The sequence below is a fragment of the Salvelinus fontinalis genome, chromosome 1 (assembly GCF_029448725.1).
Source record: "Salvelinus fontinalis isolate EN_2023a chromosome 1, ASM2944872v1, whole genome shotgun sequence".
Classification (NCBI taxonomy): Eukaryota; Metazoa; Chordata; class Actinopteri; order Salmoniformes; family Salmonidae; genus Salvelinus; species Salvelinus fontinalis.
The window spans coordinates 78,157,679-78,185,665 of NC_074665.1; the positions used below are offsets into that span (position 1 = coordinate 78,157,679).

General features: G+C 43.6%; 1 protein-coding gene and 1 pseudogene across 2 annotated transcripts; one reads left to right on the forward strand and one right to left on the reverse strand.

Moving 5' to 3' along the window:
• Positions 1–8,075, reverse strand: part of LOC129860310 (uncharacterized) — a 43,198-nt pseudogene extending 35,123 nt beyond the window's left edge.
• On the forward strand, positions 1,907–26,678 carry LOC129862336 (monocarboxylate transporter 4-like). Of its 2 annotated transcripts, none has more exons than XM_055933873.1 (7): positions 1,907–2,074; positions 20,673–20,951; positions 21,894–22,037; positions 22,336–22,472; positions 22,674–23,141; positions 23,382–23,562; positions 24,429–26,678. In XM_055933873.1, the coding sequence occupies exons 2-7, from the start codon at positions 20,729–20,731 to the stop codon at positions 24,725–24,727; spliced, it is 1,452 nt and encodes a 483-aa protein (XP_055789848.1). In that variant the 5' UTR covers positions 1,907–2,074; positions 20,673–20,728; the 3' UTR covers positions 24,728–26,678. The 2 variants fall into 2 exon arrangements, with proteins under 2 accessions (XP_055789848.1, XP_055789838.1); XM_055933863.1 differs by lacking the exon at positions 1,907–2,074 and adding an exon at positions 12,279–12,692.
• Positions 26,679–27,987: the final 1,309 nt, after the last annotated feature.

A 27,987-nucleotide genomic window follows, 5' to 3' on the forward strand; every position in this document is an offset into this window, starting at 1 on the left:
ACATCCCCACAGCATGATGCTACCACCACCATGCTTCACTGTGGGGATGGTATTCTCGAGGTGATGAGAGTTGTTGCGTTTTGCGCCAGACATACTGTTTTACTTGATGCTCAATTTTAGTCTCATCTGACCAGTGTACCTTCTTCCATATGTTTGGGGAGTCTCCCACATGCCTTTTGGTGAACACCAAACGTGTTTGCTTATTTGTTTCTGTGGAGTGTACGGCTTAAAGTGGTCCTATGGATAGATTCTCCAATCGCCACTGTGGAGCTTTGCAGCTCCTTCAGAGTTATCTTTGGTCTCTTTGTTGCCTCTCTGATTAATGCCCTCCTTGCATGGTCTGTGAGCTTTGGTGGGCGACCCTCTCTCGGCAGGTTTGTTGTGGTGCCATATTCTTTCCATTTTGTAATAATGGATTTAATGGTGCTCCGTGGGATGTTCAAAGTTTCAGATATTTTTCATAACCCAACCCTGATCTGTACTTCTCCACAACTTTATCTGTGACCTATTTGGGGCGCTACCTAAGTCTTCATGGTGCTGCTTGCTTGGTGGTGTCCCTTGCTTAGTGGTGTTGCAGATTCTGGGGCCATTCAGAACAGGTGTGTATATATATACTGAGATCATGTTACAGATCATGTGCCACTTAGATTGCACACAGGTGGACTTTATTTAACAAATGATGTGACTTCTGAAGGTAAATGGTTGCACCAGATCTTATTTAGGGGCTTCATAGCAAATACATACGCACCCACATGTTTCTTCTTTTTTAGAATTGTTCTTTTGAAATTTGTTTTTAATTTTTTTCATTTCACTTCACCTCACCAATTTGGACTATTTTGTGTATGTCCATTATATGAAATCCAAATAAAAATCAATTTAAATTACAGGTTGTAATACAACAAAATAGGAAAAACGCCAAGGGGGTGAATACTTTTGCAAGGCACTGTTTTCCTCCTCCACTAAACTTTACAGTTGGCACTATGCATTCGGGCAGGTAGCATTCTCCTGGCATCCCCCAAACCCAGAATTGTCCGTCGGACTGCCAGATGGTGAAGCGTGATTCATCACTACAGAGAACGAGTATAAAGTGCTCCAGATTCCAATGACGGCGAACTTTACACCACTCCAGCTGACGCTTGGCATTGCGCATGGTGATCTTAGGCTTGTTTGTGGCTGCTCGGCCATGGAAACCCATTTCATGAAGCTCCCGACGAACAGTTCTTGTGCTGACGTTGCTTCCAGAGGCAGCATGGAACTCGGTAGTGAGTGTTGCAACCGAGAACATACAATTGCTTCAGCACTCGCTGGTCCTGTACTGTGACCTTGTGTGGCCTTGCACTTTGTGGCTGAGCCGTTGTTGCTCCTAGAAGTTTCCACTTCACAGTAACAGCACTTACAGTTGACCGGGGCAGCTCTAGCAGGGCAGAAATCTGACGAACTGACATGTTGGAAAGGTGGCATCTGATGACGGTGCTACGTTGAAAGTCACTAAGCACTTCAGTACGGCCATTCTACTGCAAATGTTTGTCTGTGGGGATTGCAGTGCTGTGTGCTCGATTTTATACACCTGCCAGCAACGGGTGTGGCTGAAATAGCTGAATCCACTAATTTGAAGGGATGTCCACATACTTTTGGCCACGCAGTGTATCTTCATCTATCTTCTTTACTAGAAAACATAGAAATGTGCCATGTTCACATATGTTGATGTTGGGGTGGTTGCTGAAGATGATGAATATGAAGTTGATAAATGACCCTTTAAAGCTAGGACAAGCACACACTGCTTATGGTTTTAACACTAACGCATGTCGTACGCACACACCGACACAAGCAGACCTCTCCATCTCCCCCTGCTCCGATCCAGTTCGGTCCGTAGTTTGCTCTCTCTCTCCTGAAGGGCCAGCAGCTCCTTGACAACCGTCTCCTTAGAGACCTGAGTGATGTACGTGCCACTACGCGTTGTCTCCAGCTCCAAATGAAGCCTTCACAACACAATAAAACACAGGCTATTTGTTGTACTGAAACTACACTAAAATGTTCACCTCCTTTCATCAAGAGTACCTTTAGCATCCTGGAGGTGAGTCCTGAATCTATTTGGTATTGTTGTGTTACAATGTGCAGGCTGTGTTTTTCCTCTGTATATTTTCACTGTATTATTGCAATGAGTCATTTATGGATATGTGATATGTGATAGGATTTTTAAATGTTCTGTGTGTGTTTCATCCCGTTGAGAGAGTGTCTGGATCATCATAGTCTCTTCCTTCTCTGAGGCTCTTTCCTTTCACACATTGTTACATAATCACTGCTACCTGACAGGCATCTTGAGACACAGCAGCTCCAACTTACCTGAAATTCCATAATCCGACCTGGGACATGAGTAGGTTCAGGTCCTAAATTCTGACTTTTGTCTCGGATCTGGGTCGGGTCTGATATAATTGTCACGGGTCTCTAGTATGTGCAATTAAAATTGATTTACCCTGGACCCGTCCTCTATTCCGTTAATGTGTGAGGTGATGAGAACTGCGTAAGCTTGTGATCTGTGTCAGCCAATTGCAACTCAATAAAACTATAGCTTATGGTTCCGGCTGCTCAACTCACATGCGTCTGCATTGGAGCCTTGGCCTAGGCTACTGTTGATTGTGAAGATGGAGGCCTTTTTCATTTAAGTAAAATGAAAGTTTGAGGAGAAAGAGTGAAAAGAAGCCGACAAGGGGAATGTCCTTGGACAAGTTTTTATATTGTAGTGGCCAAATGTGTACAACTCGCTATTCAAGTTTGATACAATTTGTTTACTTTCATTGTTTTATTTTCATATTTATTAGCATTTGTTTTATCATTATTATTATTATTGTAGGCCTATTTAAACCAGTTATTTAAATATGCAAAAAAGTGTTTTGCTTCATTCTGTTAAGCCATTTTCTTTGCCCAAATTAAGTTACAAATGTAATGTGTTTGCCGCAATATAATAGAATACCGATTGACCTACTACAGGGCTAATCGCACGCACACAGTGAAAAGGAAAAACCAAACAGGGCGAGATGCAAAACTTTATTTAATGTCGCAATATAATAACCTGTTGGTATTTTCTCTTTAAACGATACTTTTGATATTACTCTAATAAAGTTAAGCAACTTTTGTGAAGATCTGGTGTGCTGTGGCTATTATTATGCTTAGCTACTGCAGGCCTATAAAGGCAGTGCGCTCCATCTGACTCTGGCAGTTGAACTTGAGGTGAGGAAGAATGTTTTAGGCCTACCAGAGTTAATCTAACAATATAATGCTTATCATTAAAAAAATTATTCTGATCGAAAATTATCGAATTATCCTCATTCAGTATGCCTATAGGCCTATCTGACAAGTATAAAGAAATGCATGTCGGTATTGAACATGTCGCCGACATATCTTGGTCTCTCTAGGGCTAGGCCTAAGCTCCTCTTCCTTTATATTCACTTTTGAAATATAGACCTTATGCATTTACAGCTCAAATCTCTGGCAGCTGAACCGTGAGGTGGAGAATTATTATTTTAGGAAAGTACAAACCAATAAAACAATAGGCTATAAAGTTTTGAACCACAGGCTACACATCCAAACACAACTAATATTTTTTTTGTAATTTGTTATAGACAGTTTTTAAGGACAAGGAGGCCAAATCAGCATGGGTCTGTTTTTCCATGGGCCTTTTCGGAACAGGTCTGACTGTCGCCCGGGTTCATTTGGAACAGGTCTGACTGTCGCCCGGTTCATTCGGAACTGGTCTGACTGTCACCCGGTTCATTTGGAACAGGTCTGACTGTCGCCCGGGTTCATTTGGAACAGGTCTGACTGTCACCCGGTTCATTTGGAACAGGTCTGACTGTCGCCCGGTTCATTCGGAACAGGTCTGACTGTCGCCCGGGTTCATTCGGAACAGGTCTGACTGTCGCCCGGGTTCATTCGGAACAGGTCTGACTGTCGCCCGGGTTCATTTGGAACAGGTCTGACTGTCGCCCGGTTCATTCGGAACAGGTCTGACTGTCGCCCGGTTCATTCGGAACAGGTCTGACTGTCGCCCGGGTTCATTCGGAACAGGTCTGACTGTCGCCCGGTTCATTCGGAACAGGTCTGACTGTCGCCCGGGTTCATTCGGAACAGGTCTGACTGTCGCCCGGTTCATTCGGAACAGGTCTGACTGTCGCCCGGGTTCATTTGGAACAGGTCTGACTGTCACCCGGTTCATTTGGAACAGGTCTGACTGTCACCCGGTTCATTTGGAACAGGTCTGACTGTCGCCCGGTTCATTCGGAACAGGTCTGACTGTCGCCCGGGTTCATTTGGAACAGGTCTGACTGTCGCCCGGTTCATTCGGAACTGGTCTCTGTTTAGAAAAAATATACATTTCGGGCCGGGTGGGAAAGCTGAAGACCTCATACCACACACTCTCACACACTCTGAGCATGTACAAACACTATGATCATCCAGGGCTTTCGACCAGAAACACACACATCATGGATGAAACACACACACTCACACAGTCAAAACACAGACCCAGTTAACACAGAATGCACACACACATACACACATAGACAGGTGAGACACTGTGTGTGTCTGTTTCGCAGTATTTCCTTGTGGTCTCTCCGGAGCCTGCGTGTGTGTGTGTTGGCATAGCGTCCAGTTGTGACCGTAGAGGATCGGTATCTGTCTCTACCAGTCGTAGCTGTTCTCTGTAAGCGTCCCGTAATGCATCCAGCTGAGCCTCTCTCTCATGCACTCCCCGGTCCAATTCATCATGCCTACAGATGGGAACATCAAGACACCATCCACCATTAGTCTAGGACTTCTACTCATATGCTGCTAATTGGTCTGTCTTTGTGCCTCTGTCTGAGGTATTTGTATAGTAGTAGTAGTAAGATCTAGGACTCCCTTCTTATTGTATACTTCTTCCTCTCCCCTCTCGCTTCCTCTCTCTTCCTCTTCCTCTCTCCTTCTCTCTCTTCCTCTTGGTCTGCATAGCTTTTAGTTTGTCTTCTAACTCCTTTGAAATGACAATGGGAAATAAGGCCGGCATGAATCATTTTAAGTGCGTCCTTGACGGAGGTGATGTCCTTTTTCTCCCAGTCTCTGTGCTGTAGCTGTGTGTGCTGACAGAGATCCTCTGAGGCCTTCAGGGCCTCCACAGCCTGGGAGTGGACCTCTGTCTCCTTAGAGAGCAGCTTCACCTGGGAGACACACACACACACACACACACGTGTGCTTGCCAGGGATCAGCACGTATCATCCCATCTTATTCAGCAGTTTTCCTGGGAGTGTTTACACACACGCCCACACACCTGCTCCTTACCCTGAGTTTGTGAGACCGGACCACGGCTCTCATCTCATCTCAAATCAAATCAAATTGTATTTGTCACATGCGTCGAATACAACAGGTGTAGACCTTACTGTAAAATGCTTACTTACAAGCCCTTAACCAACAATGCAGAAATAGAGTTATTAAAATATTTACTAATAAACTAAATAAAAAAGGGGGTTGAATGTAAATAGTCCGGATGGCCATTTGATTAATTGTTCAGCAGTCTTTAAAGATCCATCCTCAGGTTGAACTCATGCTCTCCCTGCCCCATTTCATTATCAAAGTCTGTCATCATCTCCTGAACATGTGATGGATAGAGAGAAAATCCTTGGAGATTAACGTATAAAGAATTCCTCAAATTCATCTGGATGTGTCATAGTAGTAGTCCTATTTAAATAGAGGATGATGAATTGTTGATGAAGTTTCCGACAGCCCATACAGACCTCCATGGAAGGTATATTTCCAGCTGACCTATTCTAGACTCCATAGACAGAGCCAGCACCAGCAGACCAGACAGCCTCACCCAACCTCATTCATCACAGCAGGTGTTAGCACCTTCTCTCCTTACCTCACAGATTTGGGCAAGGGGGGTAATCACACACACACACCCGCACGCAGACAACTACACACACAAACACACATACTGACACACCACAGACCCACACACAGACAACCATACACACAGTCAGACAAATACACACATACACTGCAGCTCAAAAATGTATATTTTATCTAGAGATTGAGTGACACAGCAAAGAGCCAGGACAACAGCCAGCAGCAGGACACACTGCATTTCACAGAGTTTAGACTGAAATACCACACACACTCGCACATAGGCTTGGCAGGAAGGTGGTGTAATGGTGATTGACTGGTTTAATCAAGGTAGATGAACTGCTCTTTTGTCTAGGTTGTGGATGTAAAGGTCTCTCCCATCTGGCTGATGTGGTGAAAACATGATGACACTTATGTTAAAACTAGAGAGTAGCCTACCACTGCACCTTCCCACTTCCCTTGTCAAGTGTGTGTGTGTGTTTGTGTACCTGGTTCTGTATAGCCAGCTCTCCCTCCACTCTCTGCTTCTGAATGTCACAAGCCTGAGCGCTGAGTCACAGAAAGAGGACACACACATACAGTCACTCACAAGAGGCCGAAGCCCTCATGGCACTGGAAAGTACACACGCACACTGGATGCAAAAGCCACCATGACATCAGGAAATACACTTACACCGGTCACTGACACCACCATGACATCGGGAAATACACCTACACCGGTCACTGAAACCACCATGACATCAGGAAATACACTTACACCGGTCACTGACACCACCATGACATCGGGAAATACAGTTACACCGGTCACTGACACCACCGTGACATCAGGAAATACACTTACACTGGTCACTGAAACCACCATGACACTAGATGACCTCTCAAAATTGAGAACACGGAGGAAACATGGAGAGGGCTTTCACATATTTCAGGCAAAGTGACAGTCTTAGACAGATAAAACTTCAAATCACTTGCAGTGCCTTCGGAAAGTATTCACACCCCTTGACTTTTTCCACATTTTGTTAGGTCTTATCCAAAAATGTATTAAATAGTTTATTTTCCCCCTCATCAATTTACACACAATACCCCATAATGTCAAAGCAAAAACAGTTTTTATAAATGTTTGCTAATTTATCAAAAATAAATAAAAATGAAATAATACATTTACATAGCTATTCAGATCCTTTACTCTGGCTGGGCAACTCAAGAATATTCAGAGACTTGTCTCGAAGCCACTCCCGTGTTGTCTTGGCTGTGTGCTTAGCGTCATTGCCCTGTTGGAAGGTGAACCTTCACCTTCATCTGAGGTCCTGAGCGCTCTGGAGTAGATTTTCTTCAAGGATCTCTCTGTACTTTTCTCTGTTCATCTTTGCCTCGATCCTGACTTGTCTCCCAGTCCCTGCCACTGAAAAACATCCCCACAGAATGATGCTGCCACCACCATGCTTCACCGTAAGGACGGTGCCAGGTTTGCTCCAGATGTGATGCTTGGCATTCAGGCCAAAGAGTTCCAGCTTGGTTTCATCAGACCAGAGAATCTTGTTTCTCATGGTCAGAGTCCTTTAGGTGCCTTTTGGTAAACTCCAAGCGTGCTGTCATGTGCATTTCACTGAGGAGTGGCTTCCGTCTGGCCACTCCACCATAAAGGCCTGATTGGCGGAGTGATGCAGAGATTGTTGTCTTTCTGGAAGGTTCTACCATCTCCACAGAGGAACTATAGAGCTCTGTCAGAGTGACCATCGGGTTCTTGGTCACCTCCCTGACCGAGGCCCTTTTCCCCCGTTTGTTCAGTTTGGCCAGGCGGTCAGCTCTAGGAAGAGTCTTGGTGGTTCCAAACTTCTTCCATTTAAGAATGATGGAGGCCACTGTGAACTTTTTTGGTACCTTTCCCCAGATCTGTGCCTCGACACAATCCTGTCTCGGAGCTCTGTTGACAATTCCTTCGACCTCATGGCTTGGTTTTTGCTCTGACATGCACTATCAACAGTGGGATCTTATATTAGACGGGTGTGTCCCTTTCCAAATCATGGATACCAATGGCGCTGGAGGAGATGGCTGCCATTTTACGGGCTCTGAACCAATTGTGCTACTGTATGCGTTTTTTCACGTTATTTGGAACTTATCTTGTACATAATGTTTCTGCCACCGTCTCTTATGACCGAAAAGAGCTTCTGGATATCAGGACAGCAATTACCCACCTCATACTGGACGAAGATTTTTTCTTTAACGAGTCGGACGCGAAGGATTTACTTCAGACACCTGACAAGAACCTCATCCCCGTTATTCGCAGGAGAAAGAGACAGAGATATCGGGGACGTAGGTTGGGGTGCCTTGTAAGGATCAGTGGGTAATCTGCCTCTACCATCAGTCCTATTAGCCAATGTAAATATTTGGATAACAAAATAGACGCGCTACGGTCACGAATATCCTACCAGCGGTACATTAACTGTAATATCTTACAGTATGTTTCACAGAGTCGTGGCTGAAGGACTACATGGATAGAATACAGCTGGCGGGATTTACGCTGCACCAGCAAGATAGAACAGCTGCCTCCGGTAAGATAAGAGGTGACTGTGTATATTTGTAAACAACAGCTGGTGCACGAAATCAAATATTAAAGAAGTCTCAAGGTTTTGCTCGCCTCAGGTACACACTATTTACCAAGAGAATTTGAATGTATATTTTTAGTAGCTGTGTATATACCACCACTAAGTCCGCACTCAATGAGCTGTATAAGGCCACAGGTAAACAGGAAAACGCTCATCCAGAAGCAGAGCTCCTAGTGGCCAGGGACTTTAATGCAGGGAAACTTAAATCTCTTTGTCCTCATTTCTACCAGCATGTTACATGTGCAACCAGAGGGGGAACAAAACTCTAGACCACCTTTACTCCTCACACAGAGACGCATACAAAGCTCTCCCTCGCGCTCCATTTGGCAAATCTGAACATAATTCCATCCTCCTGATTCCCGATTAGAAGGAAAAACTAAAGCCGGAAGCACCAGTGACTCGGTCATTAAAGAAGTGGTAAGATGATGCAGATGCTAAGCTACAGTACTGTTTGCTAGCACATACTGGAATATGTTCTGGGATTCTTCAGATGACATTGAGGAGTACACCACACCAGTCACTGGCTTCATCAATAACTGCATTGATGACGTCGTCCCCACAGTGACTGTATGTACATACCCCAACCAGAAGCCATGGGTTACAGGCAACATCAGCACTGAGCTAAAGGCTAGAGCTGCTGCTTTCAAGGAGCGGGACTCTAACCCGGACGCTTACAAGAAATCCCGCTATGCGCTCAGACAAACCATCAAACAGGCAAAGCGTCAATACAGGACTAAGATTGAATCGTACTACACCTGCTCCAACGCTCGTTGGATGTGGCAGGGCTTGCAAAATATTACAGACTACAAAGGGAAGCACAGCCGAGAGCTGCCCAGTAACACGAGCCTACCAGATGAGCTAAATTACTTCTATGCTCGCTTCGAGGCAAGCAACACTAAAGCATGCATGAGAGCATCAGCTGTTTCAGACGACTGTGTGATCACGCTCTCTGTAGCCAATGTGAGTAAGACCTTTAAACAGGTCAACATTCACAAGGCCGCAGGGCCAGACGGATTACCAAGACGTTGTCTCCGAGCATGCGCTGACCAACTGGCAAGTGTCTTCACTGACATTTTCAACCTGTCCCTGACTGAGTGTGTAATACCAACATGTTTCAAGCAGACCACCAAAGTCCCTGTGCCCAAGAAGACTAAGGTAACCTGCCTAAATGACTACCGACCCGTAGCACTCACGTCTGTAGCCATGAAGTGCTTTGAAAATATGGTTATAAAAACACATCTGCCACTCTGATCCTCAACACGGGGGCCCCTCAGCGGTGCGTGCTCAGTCCCCTCCTGTACTCTCTGTTCACCCAGGACTGCATGCCAACGACACAACAGTGGTAGGCCTGATCACCGACAACGATGAGACAGACTATAGGGAGAAGGTCAGAGAACTGACCGTGTGGTGCCAGGATAAGAACCTCTCCCTCAATGTGATCAAGACAAGGAGATGATTGTGGACTACAAGAAAAGGAAGAACGAGCACGCCAACATTCTTATCGACGGGGCTGTAGTGGAGCAGGTTGAGAGCTTCAAGTTCCTTGGTGTCCACATCACCAACAAACTTTCATGGTCCAAACACACCAAGACAGTCGTGAAGGGGACACGACAAAGCCTATTCCCCGCCAGATGACTGAAAAGATTTGGCATGGGTCCTTAGAGTCTCAAAAAGTTCTACAGCTACACCATCGAGAGCATCCTGACTGGTTGCATCACTGCCTGGTATGGCAACTGCTCGGCCTCCGACCGGAAGGTACTACAGAGGGTAGTGCGTACGGCCCAGTTCATCACTGGTGCCAAGCTTCCTGCCATCCAGGACCTAGTTTCAGAGGAAGACCCTAAAGATTGTCAGACTCCAGCCACCCTAGTCATATATTGTTCTCTCTGCTACCGCACGGTACTCTAACTCTACATACATGTACATATTACCTCAATTACCTCGACTAACCTGTGCCCCCGCACATTGACTCTGTACCGGTACCCCCTGTATATAGACTCGCTACTGTTATTTTACTGCTGCTCTTTAACTATTTGTTATTTTTACTTATCTATTTGTTATTTTGATTTTTACTTATCTATTTTTTACTTAACACTTATTTTTCTTAAAACTGTGTTGTTGCTTAAGGGCTTGTACATAAGCATTTCACTGTAATGTGACAAATAACATTTGGTTTTATTTGATTGATTTTATTTGTTGTCCAATCAGTTGAATTTACCACAGGTGGAATCCAATCAAGTTGTCCAAACATCTCAAGGATGATCAATGGAAACTGGATGCACCTGAGTTCAGTTTCCAGTCTCATAGCAAAGGGTCTGAATACTTATGTAAATAAGTAAAAACAAAAAAAATTATTTTAATACATTTGCTAAATATTCAAAATATTTTTTTTTTACTTTAACATTATGGGGTATTGTGTGTAGATTTCTGAGGATTTTTTTGTATTTAATCCATTTTAAAATAAGGCTGTAACGTAACAAATTGTTGAAAGATTGAAGGGGTCTGAATACTTTCCGAAGGCACTGTAAACCGTGTATGCGGAGGAGCAACATAGTGAAATAACAGTTAAAAGCCTAATAATTATCTTTCAACTATAAATGATCTACTAAGATAGAGCCTACAGTATAAACTCTGCTCTAAATGCCATATAAATGTGCATGTGAGATCACTAATGGGTAGTCTTGTCTAAATATAGCCCACACAGATGGGTCTGGTGAGTTATCATGGGGCTAAATGTGGGGCTGGGGCATCATGTCATGTGTACAACAATCTACGGTAATCATCAGCCGTAATAGGCATCTTTGTTTGAGACCAGAGGCTGGCATTCTTCTCTCAGCTTGTTCATTAGGATGTCCTCCTCTATCTGCAGTCAGTCAGTGGCTCATTACTGGGAAACAGTGAAGGAAAAGAAGCCCCTGGAGAGCTTTGTTAGTGTGAGTCTTTTGAATGGGAATAAGACTGTATTAGACACCAAAGCCCTGAAATAAAAACCATATGATTTAACGATTCATTGTCAAATTGCTCAGTTCAGATCTTGAGACAAAGAGCCAGAACTAAGGAACTCTCTCTCTCTTAGATTGGGTCTATGTGGAGCTTCTGCCACATTGCTTGTTACACCCATCCAGTCCTTTGGCTTTCATACCTGGGGCTTCTTCAAGAAATGGCTAAGGGGTAGTAGTCAGTGGCTAGTGTGACTAATTTAGGATGGGACAAGTGTAGGGCAACCATTCCACCTGTAGCCCACTCCCCTGGCCTTAACCCCACCCAACTCTGGTGCCTCTCTAGCTGCAGCCTGTTTAAGGAGTCATGAGATACATAATAAATAATACAACATTACATTACAACCCCCCCACCCCCTCTTTTACACCACTGCTACTCTCTGTTATTATCATCTATGCATAGTCACTCTAATAACTCTACCTACATGTACATATTACCACAACTAACCAGTACCCCCCTGTATATAGTCTCGCTATTGTTATTTTACTACTGCTCTTTAATTACTTGTTTTTAAACTGCATTGTTGGTTAGGGGCTCATAAGTAAGCATTTCACTGTAAGGTTTTATTCGCGCGCATGTGACTAACACAATTTGATTTGAACATTACTCAAACAGAGTGAGAGAGAGAGCGAGAAAGACATACATTTCAGATACACAGATACACATGACAGCTGCCAGCAGAAATTCGTAGCTGATGTTAGCTACATTAGGAGGGCTAAGCTAGCAGGTGGTTGGCTAACGCTACCTCGACAGCATGCAACTAATATAGCTCCTAGCCTACATGATGCAAAAATATATATATTTAGCTATAAATGTATCACCGTTAGTATGTAAACTAAGCGTTGAATGCAAACTTGATAGCATGTTTCTATGGAAACCCTGGCGTTGTCCATCTGTGTAATTATTCCAGGTACAAAATTGGTTTGTGAAGAACAAAAAGTAAAGTCCTGCCCACAATGACAAAAAATGATTACACAACATTTAGCTACCTCCGACACATGGGTATCATACCAACATATAACACACAGACATGGACCTTAATGAAAATCAAATTTGACTTGGCCACCCCAAAGTGGACAAATATGTGAATAAGGAGGGCTTTAGGACAAAGCTCTCTTACGCAAGTTTTCTAGATCATTCCCTAAAATAAAAACGCGCTTGAGAAGGAGGCGTGAACGCATGGTCCGGACCAGAAGACAAAGCATCCTCAGGTATGAACAACCCTGATCATTAGGCAACTGCTAAACATTGGCATGATTGAAGTTCCATGCCCGTTGATAATTTTGTATGACAGCTGTAATTTAAAACACCGATTGCTGAGGTCCGTTTTTTCGATAAGTCGTGACTTGCAGCCTCATTCAGTGGTGTTTATTATAAAGCTTCATTATAAGAGCTTTAATACAAAGACATCACTTCATATCCATATTGCATTACTTATTATTTGTGTCTGTATGCCCCTATGGTCATTTTTGCACAACTGTAGCTGTGTAGCTTAAAGACCCGACGTTGAATTTTGTACTTTCTAATTTTTAGAAAGTACAAAACCCTACGCATATTGCTAAAGCAACACTCGAGTGGTTTAAGGGGAAACATTTAAATGTCTTGGAATGGCCTAGTCAAAGCCCAGACCTCAATCCAATTGAGAATCTGTGGTATGATTTAAAGATTGCATTACACCAGCGGAACCCATCCAATTTGAAGCAGCTGGAGCAGTTTTGCCTTGCAGAATGGGCAAAAATCCCAGTGGCTAGATGTGCCAAGTTTAGAGACATACCCCAAGAGACTTGCAGCTGTAATTGCTATATTTGTGCATCTTCAGAGTGGTAGGCAGGTTGTGTAAATCAAATGATACAAACCTCCAAAAAATCTATTATAATTCCAGGTTGTAAGGCAACAAAGTAGGAAAAATGCTAAGGGGGTGAATACTTTCGCAAGCCACTATCTAATACTTGCCTCAAGCTTACTTCAACTGTCGTACCCCATCAGATCCCAAAATATAAGCTTGTTTTGCCCCAATGTTTGTAAACAATGTATAGCCTCAACATGGCTTAAACTATCATTTTGATTACATGGATGGTCAGTCCTTGCATCCATAGCTCTGTTTTATACATTTGAGAGTGATTACATTTCTCCAGGCCCATCTCTCATATTTTTATCAAAACAGAGGCGTGGTGTCTGCAGTGTTATTGTTTCAAGTAAGGATTCTAGCTTTAAGTTTAATCAACATTTTTTTTTATAGTGTACAGTGCATTTGGAAAGCTTTCAGACCCCTTGACTTTTTCACATTTTGTTATGTTACAGCCTTATTCTAAAATTGATAATCGTATCAATAAATGGTATCACAGACCCTATACACAGTACTTGAGTCTCCTTGGGTAGGACTCTACAAGCTGTATCACAACCGGCTGTGATTGAGAGTCCCATAGGGCAGTGCACAATTGGCCCAATGTCGTCTGGGTTTGGCCGGTGTAGGCCGTCATTGTCAATAAGAATTTGTTCTTTATTGACTTGCCTAGTTAAATAAACAAAAAAGCTTGACACGCTAGTATTTGGAGTTTCTCCCACTATGCTCTGCAGATCCTCCTCAAGCTCTGTTAGGTTGGATGGAGAGCGTCGCTGCACAGCTATTTTCAGGTCTCTACAGACCTGTTAAATCAAGTTCAAGTTTGGGCTCTGGATGAGCCACTCGGACATTCAGACACTCAAGGACATCCAGCAACCTTTCAGTTACTGGCCAAATGCTCTAACCACTAGGCTACCTCCGGCCAAGAGGAAGAGTCATGGTGGTTCCAAACTTCTTCCATTTAGGAATGATGTAGGCCACTGTGTTCTTGGGGACCTTCAATGCTGCAGAAATGTTTTGGTACCATTCCCCAGATCTGTGCCTCAACAAAATCCTGTCTCGGAGCTCTATTCCTTCGACCTCGTGGCTTGGTTTTGGCACTGTCAACTGTGTGACGTTGTATAGACAGTTGTGTGCCTTTCCAAATCATGTCCAATCAATAATATTTACCACAGGTGGAATCCAATACGGTTGTAGAAACATCTCAAGGATGATCATTGGAAACAGAATGCACCTGAGCTTTATTTCGAGTCTCATAGCAAAGGCTCTGAATACTTCAGTTTAAAAAATATATATATATTTGCTCTGTTTTCACTTTGTCATTATGTGGTATTGTGTGTAGATTGACGGATAAAATAATTGGATCCATTTTATAATAAGGCTGTAACGTAACAAAATGTGGAAAAAGGCAAGGGAATACTTTCTAAATGAACTATATATATTCTGAGATGTCCAGGTGTGCCTACATTCTTCAGTCCAATGTAAACAAGAAGGTCTAGAACAGTAGCTATAACAACAGGTGACAGAGATTATGGTGTTTTGTGTGCTTGGTCATCCAAGCCATGAATGGAATACTCTCACTCTTAATTTACAGCACAATGTAATGATTAACTACTGGTTTAGGATTCAGGGTTCAACAGGATGTTCACTGCTTTGGCAGGAAACTTATTCCTGAAGCCAAGAGAGACAGTAATGCCACATGGATATGGTTGGCTGGTACTTGTTGGCTTCTGGAAGCCCTGATGATAAAATAACAGGTCCTAAGGCTTGTCCTGTGCCAGACCCATACTGTTTGCTATAGTGTTGGTGTAGAGGGGGAACAAATCTAGCCTGTGACACAACCTGGCTGGTCCCACTGGATCTTTAGCCCTGAATATTCTGAACAGACATCAGTACTCTGTCATAGCCAATCAGTGGTCTACAAGGATCAGTGCCACAGGTGTGCGAGAGAATGTGTGTCTGCAAATATGGTGTATGTCAGTTTGGCCTGGCAGACGTCCTAGCAGGAAAGCATTCGATCTTAATGCAGTGGGATGTCCAATCCCAAACTGACATGGCCTTCTAGGCAATGTGAGCAACACGGTAACAGTGCACCCCTCTTCGTTAAAGGTCTGAATGTTTCCCGCCTGTTATCCACAGAGAAAGTGATCCTACTAATTGTGCATGTGTCCTGGGATGGGAAATGTCAATCTTATTTTAGGAGAGCTGATAGTGGGGTGCTTGCTGAATGCTGCATGGAGCACGAGGGGTTGGGATACCCGGTTATAGAGGTGGGGCTAGGGGAGAGTGTATGTTTGCCTGTTGGTTGGGAGTCAGGCGGCTACACGCGACACTGGAGTAGTTCATACAGCAGACGCGCACCTCACATCCCATTCAGAGGGTTACAGCTGCATCAAGGGTAGGTGATTTGCTACCGATTCAATGCTGTGGAATCTGATGTTTACTTAGATTTATTGATCAGTGTCGATAGATTATCAACAATATTAAAGTTGTATTTATTATGTCACTTGCTGGCAAAAAAAAAAAAATCTGAATGTGTAGATGGCGTTTTAGTGGAAAGTAATTCTGTTGACAAACTTGTAACCACACTGTTAAGAAAATGGCATTTTGAATGTTTTTGTACTACTACTGGAGAGCTCTCCTTTGTCTACACCCATTCAGCGTTGTTGACACCCTCATAATCCAGCCCCACCCATCTCTTTGGATTTTTCAAGAGTGTAATATGGTTTGGTTGCATTATTCAGTAGTGATAAGGTGTCCAATCAAACGCATCTTTTGACAAACGGTTAAAATTTATTCATTGTGTAGATACTCATCTAAGAAAACCAATGGTCCAAACCGCATGTCTCTATCATAATCGAAAGGTATTGGAGTTTTTACCCTTGTAGGATGGTCAAAATTAGGGCGAGTGTCACGTCCCGACCATAGTGCTTATGTGTTTTGCTTGTTTTAGTGTTGGTCAGGACGTGAGCTGGGTGGGCATTCTATGTTGTGTGTCTAGTTTGTCTGTTTCTGTGTTCAGCCTAATATGGTTCTCAATCAGAGGCAGCTGTCAATCGTTGTCCCTGATTGAGAATCATATATAGGTGGCTTGTTTTGTGTTGGGGATTTGTGGGTGGTTGTTTCCTGTGTCAGTGTTTGTGCCACACGGGACTGTGACGGTTAGTACGTTTGTTGTTTTGTATTTTGTCTAGTTTTCTTGTTATTAAATCATGGAAACTTACCACGCTGTACATTGGTCCTCCGATCCTTCTCGCCTCTCCTCGCCTGAGGAGGAGGACGACTTAGACTGCAGTTACAGCGAGTAAATCAATGGAGGACAGAAAAGGTTTTTAAAAAATCTGGAAAATAGCATTGCGTCAGCTAGGCCAGAGAATCTCCAGCCTAGTTGAGCAATGCTATTTTCAAGATATTTTTGACCCATATTTGTTTATTTTCCCTTTTGTACTTGTTACAACACTACATAGCCATAATGACATTTGAAATGTCTCTTCCTTTGAAACCTTTTGAGTGTAATTTACTGTTAATTTCTGATTGTTTATTTCACTTGGCAATTGTTTGTTTATTTCACTTTGGCAATGTAAACATGTTTCCCTTGCCAATAAAGCCCTTTGGGGGAGAGATGCATTTTTGTAAAAAAAATAAATGTATGAATATAAATCACAGAAAACACTACCCCACTCCGCTTTCACCACTGTAGTGTTGATTCTCTCTTCCAGAGCTGACACGCACACACTTGCACTCAAAATGCTCTGGGTGACCACCCGCCAATGTGGCTGGTAAGAACATTACACCAACCATTGCCAAAATGTACCAGCATTTGTGGCTGGCATTAATTTCCCACCCTGCTTGTAAGGCTGGTAGGTAAGATTGTATGATAGGATGGAGGAGAGATGCAACACCTTTTTAGCATACGCGACTGACCAGGTCCCGGTTTCCCAAAAGCATCTTAAGTTCATCGTTACATGTCCAAGCTGTTTCCCAAATCCATCGTTATTAATGTTGCACTTAAATGCTTGCAATCTAACGCCTGCCTCAGATCATTCGTAGAACAGCTAAGTGTGTCGTTAGATGCTTTGTTTTCCCTTCGCATCACTTTCTACACAGAATCGCATGGTTGATCCCTCTATGACCGCTGATAACTTCAGAACAAAGTTGACTACAAATAAAAAGTTGCCAATGTCTTTGCAATTGACACAAATAAGCGACGTAGGCTAAATATTATTCAAACTGACTTCATTAACATATAAACAGTATAGGCCTATGTCAATCACTTTGAAATGCATTTCATATTCAATTAATTGATTTCTATTTTGCTACTTATAGGCTACTGTCTGTAATTTGTATCAATATATTTCATGATGTGTAACCTAACGTGCACAATGATGTGCCACATCTGTGATTTGCCTCCTTGAAAATGATCCTGGCCTCAAAGTTTATCCCCCCTCTGCAGGTAATAACCTAAAATATGAAACAGTCATCCCTCCTCGGCTACCCTCCCTGAGACAGTTTCACTGCAGCCTCCGCTGTTGGATACTGGGACAGTTCAACTACTTCTCTGATAGAGCTGTGTGTGAAATCGGAGGGCCTGTTGTCCGGACCTCTGGCAGTCTCTCTGGGGGTGCCACAGGGTTCAATTCTCGGGCCGACTCTTTTCTCTGTAAATATCAATGATGTCGCTCTTGCTGCTGGTGATTCTCTGATCCACCTCTACGCAGACGACACCATTCTGTATACTTCTGGCCCTTCTTTGGACACTGTGCTAACAAGCTTCAATGCCATACAACACTCCTTCCGTGGCCTCCAATTGCTTTTAAATGCTAGTAAAACTAAGTGCATGCTCTTCAACCGATTTGCTGCCCGCACCCTCCCGCCCGACTAGCATCACTACTCTGGACGGTTCTGACTTAGAATAGGTAGACAACTACAAATACCTAGGTGTTTGGCTAGACTGTAAACTCTCCTTCCAGACTCACATTAAGCATATCCAATCCAAAAGTAAATCTAGAATCGGCTTCCTATTTCGCAACAAAGCTTCCTTCACTCATGCTGCCAAACATACCCTCGTAAAACTGACTATCCTACCGATCCTTGACTTTGGCAATGTCATTTACAAAATAGCCTCCAACACTCTACTCAGACTGCATACAATTTGCTATCACAGTGCCATCCATTTTGTCACCAAATGCTACTTACCACTGCGACCTGTATGCTCTCGTTGGCTGGCCCTCACTACATATTCGTCGCCAAACCCACTGGCTCCAGGTCATCTATAAGTCTTTGCTAGGTAAAGCCCCGCCTTATCTCAGCTCACTGGTCACCATAGCAACACCCACCCATAACACGCGCTCCAGCAGGTATATTTCACTGGTGATCCCAAAGCCAACACTTCCTTTGGCTGCCTTTCCCTCCAGTTCTCTGCTGCCAATGACTGGAACGAATTGCAAAAATCTCTGAAGCATATCTCCCTCTCTAACTTTAAGCACCAGCTGTCAGAGCAGCTTACCGATCACTGTACCTGTACACAGTAATTATTTCACCTATTTATTGTCTACATTTGCACACAAGGGAACATAAATAGAAAAATCTTTATTTTCTTTTGTGTTATTGACTGTATGTTTGTTTGTAACTCTGTGTCGCTTTGCTTTATCTTGGCCAGGTCACAGTTGTAAATGAGAACTTGTTCTCAACTGGCCTACCTGGTTAAATAAAGGTGAAATAATAAAATACAAAGCAACTTGCTGGACTATGACAGATATTATGTAATACCTTGACTACAAACCTTTTCTGTACTAAAGAAATAAATGAGAGATTGGAGGGCCAATAGACACTGAAGGAGTATATAACCGATAGTCTAACTACAGATCTGAATTTTCCCAGAAGTGTCCCATTGACGTAAGTAATGTGATGTGAAAGTGTGCGCTTTTAATTTTTTCTCTGTGGAGGATGCTGCTGTGTGTCTTTTCTGCAGGGTGTGAGTACTGGAACAGGATGTCTCCTTGTTTTGATTTGCTGTTATAGTTCTTCATTGGTTTCAGCTCATCCAGGAACACACAGAGAAAGACCCTTCTCCCTCTTCTGGCCCCCCCCTTTCAAATTGAGATTACAGCCACCCAAATGGCACCATTGAATAACAATGGAACTAGCCTTGGACCCGGCAGCAAATGGCCTCTATCAATGGAAACCCTTCTACTTTGCACAACAACCAGACGCTGCAGAGTGTAATCCCTAGAAAACAACATGGGACCAGACTGCTACAATAATAAGACTTTGAACCTCACTGAAAACCTTACATTCTCTTTCCCAAAGGACACAGAGTGCCAAAACCTTACATTCTCTTTCCCAAAGGACACAGAGTGCCAAAACCTTACATTTCCTACTCTTTGGCACTCTGAGTCCTTTTGAGAATGTCTGATATCATTGTGTTACTATGCTATGTCTTTCACTATGCTTTGTGTACATTTTTATTTCAGATAATGTTTTATTTTTTTCCCGTTATTACCATGTCAATTTTGGTATCCACGGAAACACAAGGAAATGACATGAACATTGAAACAGGTTCTGTGACTGCACCAAGAAGGTACAGCCAGTTATGGACATCATTGTTATGAACATGACCTAACTCAGCCACACCTTCTTTCACACTGTGACTCAAATGGGAAGGACTGACCTGAAGCTCGGCCAATCAGAGGTCACGTAGGCTGAGTCAAACCCTCTCTAGAACTATAAAATACTGTGAATAGGACATTGAGTCCTCGCCGTTTTATGGGTTTATATCGAAGGAAGAACTTTGGAATGTGTACCAGAGCCCCTGAGAAGATCCCGGAGTTCAACACAGATAAATAAGCATACAACCTGACTGCCTTTCTTTGCTTGTTGGTGTTAAGCTGTGGGCCTTATCTTATGATTCTGCCTATTGATTCATATTGCTAAAAGATTAGCTTATGTACCACAGACAAGCCATAATTTCCCAACTCTTAAATTCTCGGCCTCGGCCTATTGCTAAGTGTTGTATCCATGCTGTTTTATTGTTAACTACAGTAGCTTTCAGTTTATTGAAAATCCCCATCCCAAAACGCCATTCCTTTATTCTGTATCATCTGTGGTGTATTTGTTATCTTTCAACAAATGTGTGTTTTACAAGAGTGTTGTTTCTGGTACCAGACAGATCTAACGGCTCACTACCAAGAATTACTAATGTTTTAGTCTTATGGAGTTATACTTAGAAGACCAATAACAGACTTGTGCCCCAATCTCATAACTTGACCCTCCCTTATACACTGTGTGTCTAACCCTGATGTTACCCACTTCTCTATTACTGTCTATATCTACGTCTCTTCTCTCTCAGTTCTGACCCAAGCTGACTGGACAGAGGGTTGAGGGAATCTCCTAGCAGAGAGCATCATGGGAGGAGCCGTGGTAGACGATGAGCCTAGTGATGTGAAGGCGCCAGACGGAGGGTGGGGCTGGGCCGTGCTGGCCGGAGGGTTTGTCATCACTGGGTTCTCCTACGCCTTCCCCAAGGCTGTCAGTGTGTTTTTCAAGGAATTGATCAGGGAGTTCGGAGTGGGATATAGCGACTGTGCATGGATTTCTTCTATACTGTTGGCCATGCTCTATGGCACAGGTACGCATGCATACACATACATACATACATACATACATACTGGTATGTAACAACTGAAGTGTTTTCCCAATGGTGAGCCAGTACAAGAAAGAGTAGAGAAGGTGTCAGACCTGGGCGTTACAACCTCCAGAGTCTACACCAAACTGACAGGATCTTCATGCATGTCATTTTATTTTACCAGGTATTTATTATGGATCCCCAGTAGTTCCTTCCAGGGCAGAAGCTACTCTCCCTGGGGTTTATTATGGATCCCCAGTAGTTCCTGTCAAGGCAGAAGCTACTCTTCCTGGGGTTTATTATGGATCCCCAGTAGTTCCTTCCAGGGCAGAAGCAACTCTTCCTGGGGTTTATTATGGATCCCCAGTAGCTCCTGCCAAGGCAGAAGCTACTCTTCCTGGGGTTTATTATGGATCCCCAGTAGTTCCTGCCAAGGCAGCAGCTACTCTTCCTGGGGTTTATTATGGATCCCCAGTAAGGGGGAGGCAATTACATCACACAACATTTAAATGAAACAGTACATCATACAACACATTGTTACACCACTACTTTACCACTGAAAATCTATGAAATGTCTAATACAACAATATTACAACAGTACTATGTTCGGTTAGTCGCATTGAAATAAAACATCCCTTTTACAAGAGAGACCTGGCCAAAATAGCAGCACAAAATTTCAGAGACATTTACAAAAAGCACTAAGCACACATTATCTACATTGAACAGGAGATCTTTTTTGTGGGAGGTTTGGTGACATTGACAGCCCCCCAATTAATTTTCCACCATAGATTTTAGATTTAAACTCATTCAAAGAGAGGCTCCTGTAATTTCATGTCCTTTTGTAGCTCATTCCAAGTGGAAGGGGCAGAGAACTGGAACCCTTTTTTTACCCAGCTCTGTACTGGCCTTACACACACCTAATTGTGCATATGTGTGTGTCTGCAGGTCCACTGTGCAGTGTGCTGGTGAACAAGTTTGGGTGTCGGCCAGTGATGATGGTGGGAGGACTCTTTGCCTCCTTGGGAATGATTCTGGCCTCCTTGGCCACCAGTATCATACATATCTACCTCTGTACTGGAGTTATAACAGGTTGGTAAACACACATCTACCTCTGTACTGGAGTTATAACAGGTTGGTAAACACACATCTACCTCTGTACTGGAGTTATAACAGGTTGGTAAACACACATCTACCTCTGTACTGGAGTTATAACAGGTTGGTAAACACACATCTACCTCTGTACTGGAGTTATAACAGGTTGGTAAACACACATCTACCTCTGTACTGGAGTTATAACAGGTTGGTAAACACACATCTACCTCTGTACTGGAGTTATAACAGGTTGGTAAACACACACACAATTGAACTGTTTCCCCTTTTCTATCAGGTCTGGGCCTAGCACTGAACTTCCAGCCATCTCTGATCATGCTGAATCGTTACTTTAGTGAGAAGAGGCCTCTAGCTAACGGACTATCTGCTGCCGGGAGCCCCGTGGCCCTCTGCTGCCTCTCGCCTCTGGGACAGGTACGACACTTCTCCTCTTCAGTCTCCCGCTCTGCAGTTGTAGATCAGTATTATGATGTAGGGAGAAACATGTATGAACACAATGAAAGATGTGTGCTACTCTGAAAGATTAAAATAAATACAAAGGGGAAATGATATGCTCTGTTGGAGTTACGGATCATCGATATTGTTAATGTTTTTCTTCATATTTCACCCCCAAAGGTGCTGCAGTACCACTACGGTTGGAGAGGCGGCTTCCTCATCCTGGGAGGTCTGCTGCTCAACTGCTGTGCATGTGGGGCCCTGATGAGGCCCCTGGTGGGCCCCAAGAAGCCCCAGGACCAGGAGTTGCAGGCTGTAGACCAAGCAGAAAAAAAGCCTAATCCTCAGAAGAAGCTCCTGGACTTTAGCGTATTTAAAGACCGAGGTTTTCTCATCTATGCCATAGCTGCGTCCATCATGGTACTGGGTCTGTTTGTGCCCCCTGTGTTTGTGGTGAGCTATGCCAAGGAGATGGGAAATGAAGACACCAAGTCTGCCCTCCTCCTCACCATCCTAGGGTTTGTTGATATCTTCGCCCGGCCCACGTGTGGGCTGATCGCGGGGATGAAGTGGGTCCGTCCTAGGTGTGTGTATCTGTTCAGCTTCGCCATACTCTTTAATGGCATCACCGACGTGGTCAGCTCACAGGTAAGGCTGGAACTAGTTTTGATTGATATTATTTGGATGGATGTATTTACACTGTATATGGATGTTAACAATACATCAATCATATTTAATAAATGTATTGTATCATTATTGCATTCCTGTATTGACCGGATCTCGAGATCCGACGCTATTGGATCCATATAATTAAAATAATTCATCAGTAATGGTAATTATATTTCTATGGTCGTATAATGTAACTAATCGTTGCTTCTCTTTTGGCAGGCGACAGACTACCCTGGTCTGGTGGTGTTCTGTATATTCTTTGGGCTCTCTTACGGGATGGTAGGGGCGCTGCAGTTCGAGGTTCTCATGGCCATCGTGGGCACCAAGAAGTTCTCCAGCGCTTTAGGATTGGTGTTGCTCATGGAGGCAATCGCTGTGCTGGTGGGACCGCCTGGAGCAGGTCGGTACCCACAGGGAAGCATTAGGTTAGAGTTAGTTGTGCACATGTCGTTAGGGTTATGGCTAGTGTTAGGGTTCAACCAGGGTGTGGACATGACGCTAAGGTTAATGTTAAGGTTATGGCTAAGGGTTGAGCCTGGGTGTGGACATGGGGTTAGGGTTGAGCCTGGGTGTGGGCATGGGGTTAGGGCTGAGCCTGGGTGTGGGCATGGGGTTAGGGCTGAGCCGGGGTGTGGGCATGGGGTTAGGGCTGAGCCGGGGTGTGGACATGGGGTTAGGGCTGAGCCTGGGTGTGGGCATGGGGTTAGGGCTGAGCCTGGGTGTGGGCATGGGGTTAGGGCTGAGCCGGGGTGTGGGCATGGGGTTAGGGCTGAGCCGGGGTGTGGACATGGGGTTAGGGCTGAGCCGGGGTGTGGGCATGGGGTTAGGGCTGAGCCGGGGTGTGGGCATGGGGTTAGGGTTGAGCCGGGGTGTGGGCATGGGGTTAGGGCTGAGCCGGGGTGTGGGCATGGGGTTAGGGCTGAGCCGGGGTGTGGGCATGGGGTTAGGGCTGAGCCGGGGTGTGGGCATGGGGTTAGGGCTGAGCCGGGGTGTGGGCATGGGGTTAGGGCTGAGCCGGGGTGTGGGCATGGGGTTAGGGCTGAGCCGGGGTGTGGGCATGGGGTTAGGGCTGAGCCTGGGTTACTGGTCTAGAACGAAGTCGTCAAACAATCAGAAGCCAGTATAGACAGAAATGACATAAGAACATTTTTAGCTACTAATAAACTGCTTTAGCTAGCAATAAACCGCGTATGCCTTGAATGGATAGGAGGTAATGAACTCTTTATACCTGTATAACCTCTCTCTCTCCTCCTTTCCTCTGCGTAGGTCGTCTGCTGGACACTACCCATAACTACATGCATGTGTTCCTGCTGGCTGGCTGTGAGGTCATTCTGGCCTCCATCGTCATCTGCCTGGGCAACTTCCTGTGTATCAAGAAGAAGCCAGACGAGCCCGAAGCCCATCTAGAGAATGGAGCCCCCGCAGAGATGGAGAAGCTCAACAGCCTGCCAGAGGGAGGGAAGACTGAGAGCGAGCAGCCGGACGGGGTGAGGGCCTTCTCGGGAAAGGCGATGGAGGGAGCAGAGAAGAGTGGAGGGGTGGGGAACCCAGAGACAGCTCTGTGATAGAGGGGAGATTGTTAATGAATTACGGAGAGAGTGACTGATGAGCTCGAAGCACCAATAAGGAAGACATGAGTACACACTCTGACGGAGGGATGGATTGCGGTGCGCTGTACATGTTTGGTGTTGTATGCTTTAATATGCACAGTGTCACGTAGTGTTGTTTTTACAGTAACATCTAGTGTTGATTCAGGAGTTAAATTAACTCTGTAGGTGTTAAATTAACTGAGTGGTGTAATAGAACCCCAATGTTGATGTTAATAACCAGTTTTGACTCCAATCATTATCATATTTCCCAGCATGGTAAATTGTATGTTTCTTTGTTTTATGTTTTTGCAGATAATTAATCTTGTTCTACTCAAATATTACGTAAATTTTTCTAAACTAATCCAATATGTTACCTGGACTTATTGCACCCGTTACTGAAATGGTTGTTCCAGTTTAGATACTTTTGGTAGTCTCCTACAGTATCTTAGTATTCCTAATCCTGGCAATCATTCTGAATAAAAAATGAAACATTCCAAATGTTGGGTATCCCACTCTGGCTGGATTCCAATATGAATTACAAATCACTTTGCAAGCCAGCATAAATCGACTTGCAGGCCAAACCATGAGTTTCAGGCCACTCTATTAGGATACATCTAGCCCCTCAAAATATGGCCTTATGAAATATGTATTGTCATAAAGAATTCAATTTTAATGATAACATTTGCTTAGGATCTCAGTTGGTGAAGGCCACAAGACGGAAAATGATCAAATGCAACAACCATGTCTCTGTCACTAACAAATACAGTCATGGGTGGCAACTCCACAATTTACTTAAAAGACAACCTGGGAAATATGCAAATAAGGCTTATACTAAGCAGTTTGTTAATTTAACACTGGAACGTGTGGACCCATATAGACACTGGAAGAGTGGTAGATTTAACACTGGAACGTGTGGATCCATATAGACACTGGAAGAGTGGTAGATTTAACACTGGAACGTGTGGATCCATATAGACACTGGAAGAGTGGTAGATTTAACACTGGAACGTGTGGACCCAAATAGACACTGGAAGAGTGGTAGATTTAACACTGGAACGTGTGGACCCATATAGACACTGGAAGAGTGGTAGATTTAACACTGGAACGTGTGGACCCATATAAACACTGGAAGAGTGGTAGATTTAACACTGGAACGTGTGGACCCATATAGACACTGGAAGAGTGGTAGATTTAACACTGGAACGTGTGGACCCATATAGACACTGGAAGAGTGGTAGATTTAACACTGGAACGTGTGGACCCATATAGACACTGGAAGAGTGGTAGATTTAACACTGGAGAATTTGCTGTGTACAGACCAGCACGCATACCAGAAGGAACACAATGTTTTCTGGAATCGCACTGCCACACACACTTGCAGGAACCAAAGAGCACGCGCACACACACACCCATACAACCTTGAACTAACCAATGCTTGTCACTGCCTGACTCATCAGTTGTTGATACAGAAAATAATAACGAACAACTTCATTTCCAGGACATTTCCACAGTGACGGTATTTGTTTATGGAGACACTCCCCAGTGAGGAGAGATTAAAGAAACTAAGGAATTCTTCTTTACTCCTGAGTGACAGTGTCTTCCAGTGACGTGAGATCTTGAAGTGACTTCTTCCCAAAGACAAGAAACATCTCTGTAAGAGAAGAGTTTAATTATTATAATGATTTTTTAAGACCTCGAGCTGGTTTCCCAAGCCCAGATTCAGCTTAGTCCTGGACTGAGACTCATGCTCAATGGAAATGTTTAATTGAAAGTGTTTTTTAGTTCAGGACTAGGTGTGATCTGTGTCTGAGAAAGTAGCCACAAAAGTATTATTTCAACTACCCATGTTGTGGCAGGTTGCAGGCAACATGGGTTATTTTATGATTGATGATTGATACTATTTTATTAAAGGTCCAATGCAACAGTTTTTATCTCTATAGCAAATCATTTCTGGGTAACAATTTAAGTACTTTACTGTGATTTGTTTTCAATTAAAATGGTCAAATAAAATAAAGCTTTCTTAGCAAAGAGCAATTTCTCAAGCAAGAATATTGATAATACTGTCTGAGAGTGGTCTGAGTGTGGAAGGGGAAACTAGCAGTTATTGGCCGAGGTTTGGAACTCTGTTTCTTATTGGTCTATTGATTAATTTACTGTCTGGTTATGTCACCAGGCAGGACAAAACTCAATCCCAACAAAACAGGCTTCAATTTCAGGCAGTCTTTTCAAACGGCTCTTACACTAAAATGGCATTTTCACAATTTCACAGTATTATTCCAACCTCTGTGTCGAAATAAAAACAGAAGTCACGTTTTTGACTGCACTAGGTCTTTATGGTATAATGTTATTGAGTTATACAGGCTAAAGTAAGGTCTAGGTGCTTGGTGAAATGTTATAAGAGCATCTCTCTGTGTTTAAATCAATATCAGTTTCTTTCAATAAAAAAGACATCTTCAGCCAGTGACCTAACGCACGCACACACGCACGCGCACACACACAGTTGCTGATATAAATATATATTTACTCCATGAACTGAATAAGTTTAAGACTTATTTTATTACATGTATTTCACTGTTTGTCTTCCAGTGTAAGGACTTTGTCATATCTGAGATGTTTGTCTGATAAATCACGTTGAACTGGACATTTAAAAAAAATATATATACTGAGGGCATTAACGTGTCACTTTTCTGCTCGAATGCAGTGCTTGTTTCAGTGTTTTTGTTTGGACTGCAGATGTACATTTTAAAGGATATTTCAAGCATTTGTCTATGTTGTTTACGCTGACAGGTGGAGTAAGAATGTTGGCAGTCTACAGATGGGGAGTCTACAAAGATCCTGTTGTGTAGTGTTGGTGTATCCAAACTTAACCAAACCCTACACAACTGTCTATCTCTTTAGATCTGAAACAGGGGGACCCCTTAACATGTGACAGGATATGTATGACATTATAGTTAACCCCAGCCCACTGATGTAATAAACCTGATACATTGGCATCTGGGGATGCTGTGAAATTGACCATATGAAAAGCTGATTACCCAGTAATAGAATATATAGTGGTATTTTGATATTTTCTTACACTGATGCAGTCTCTATTACAGTGCCTGTGATGTCACCTGATAAGTTATCCCAGCCAAACACATTGAAGCACTTTGCTCTGCTCTACGAAGGTTGGCTTTGCACTTGTAAAACTGTGTGTAGTCAGTATTGTCCTGTACGTTTCTGCATGTTGGTATATT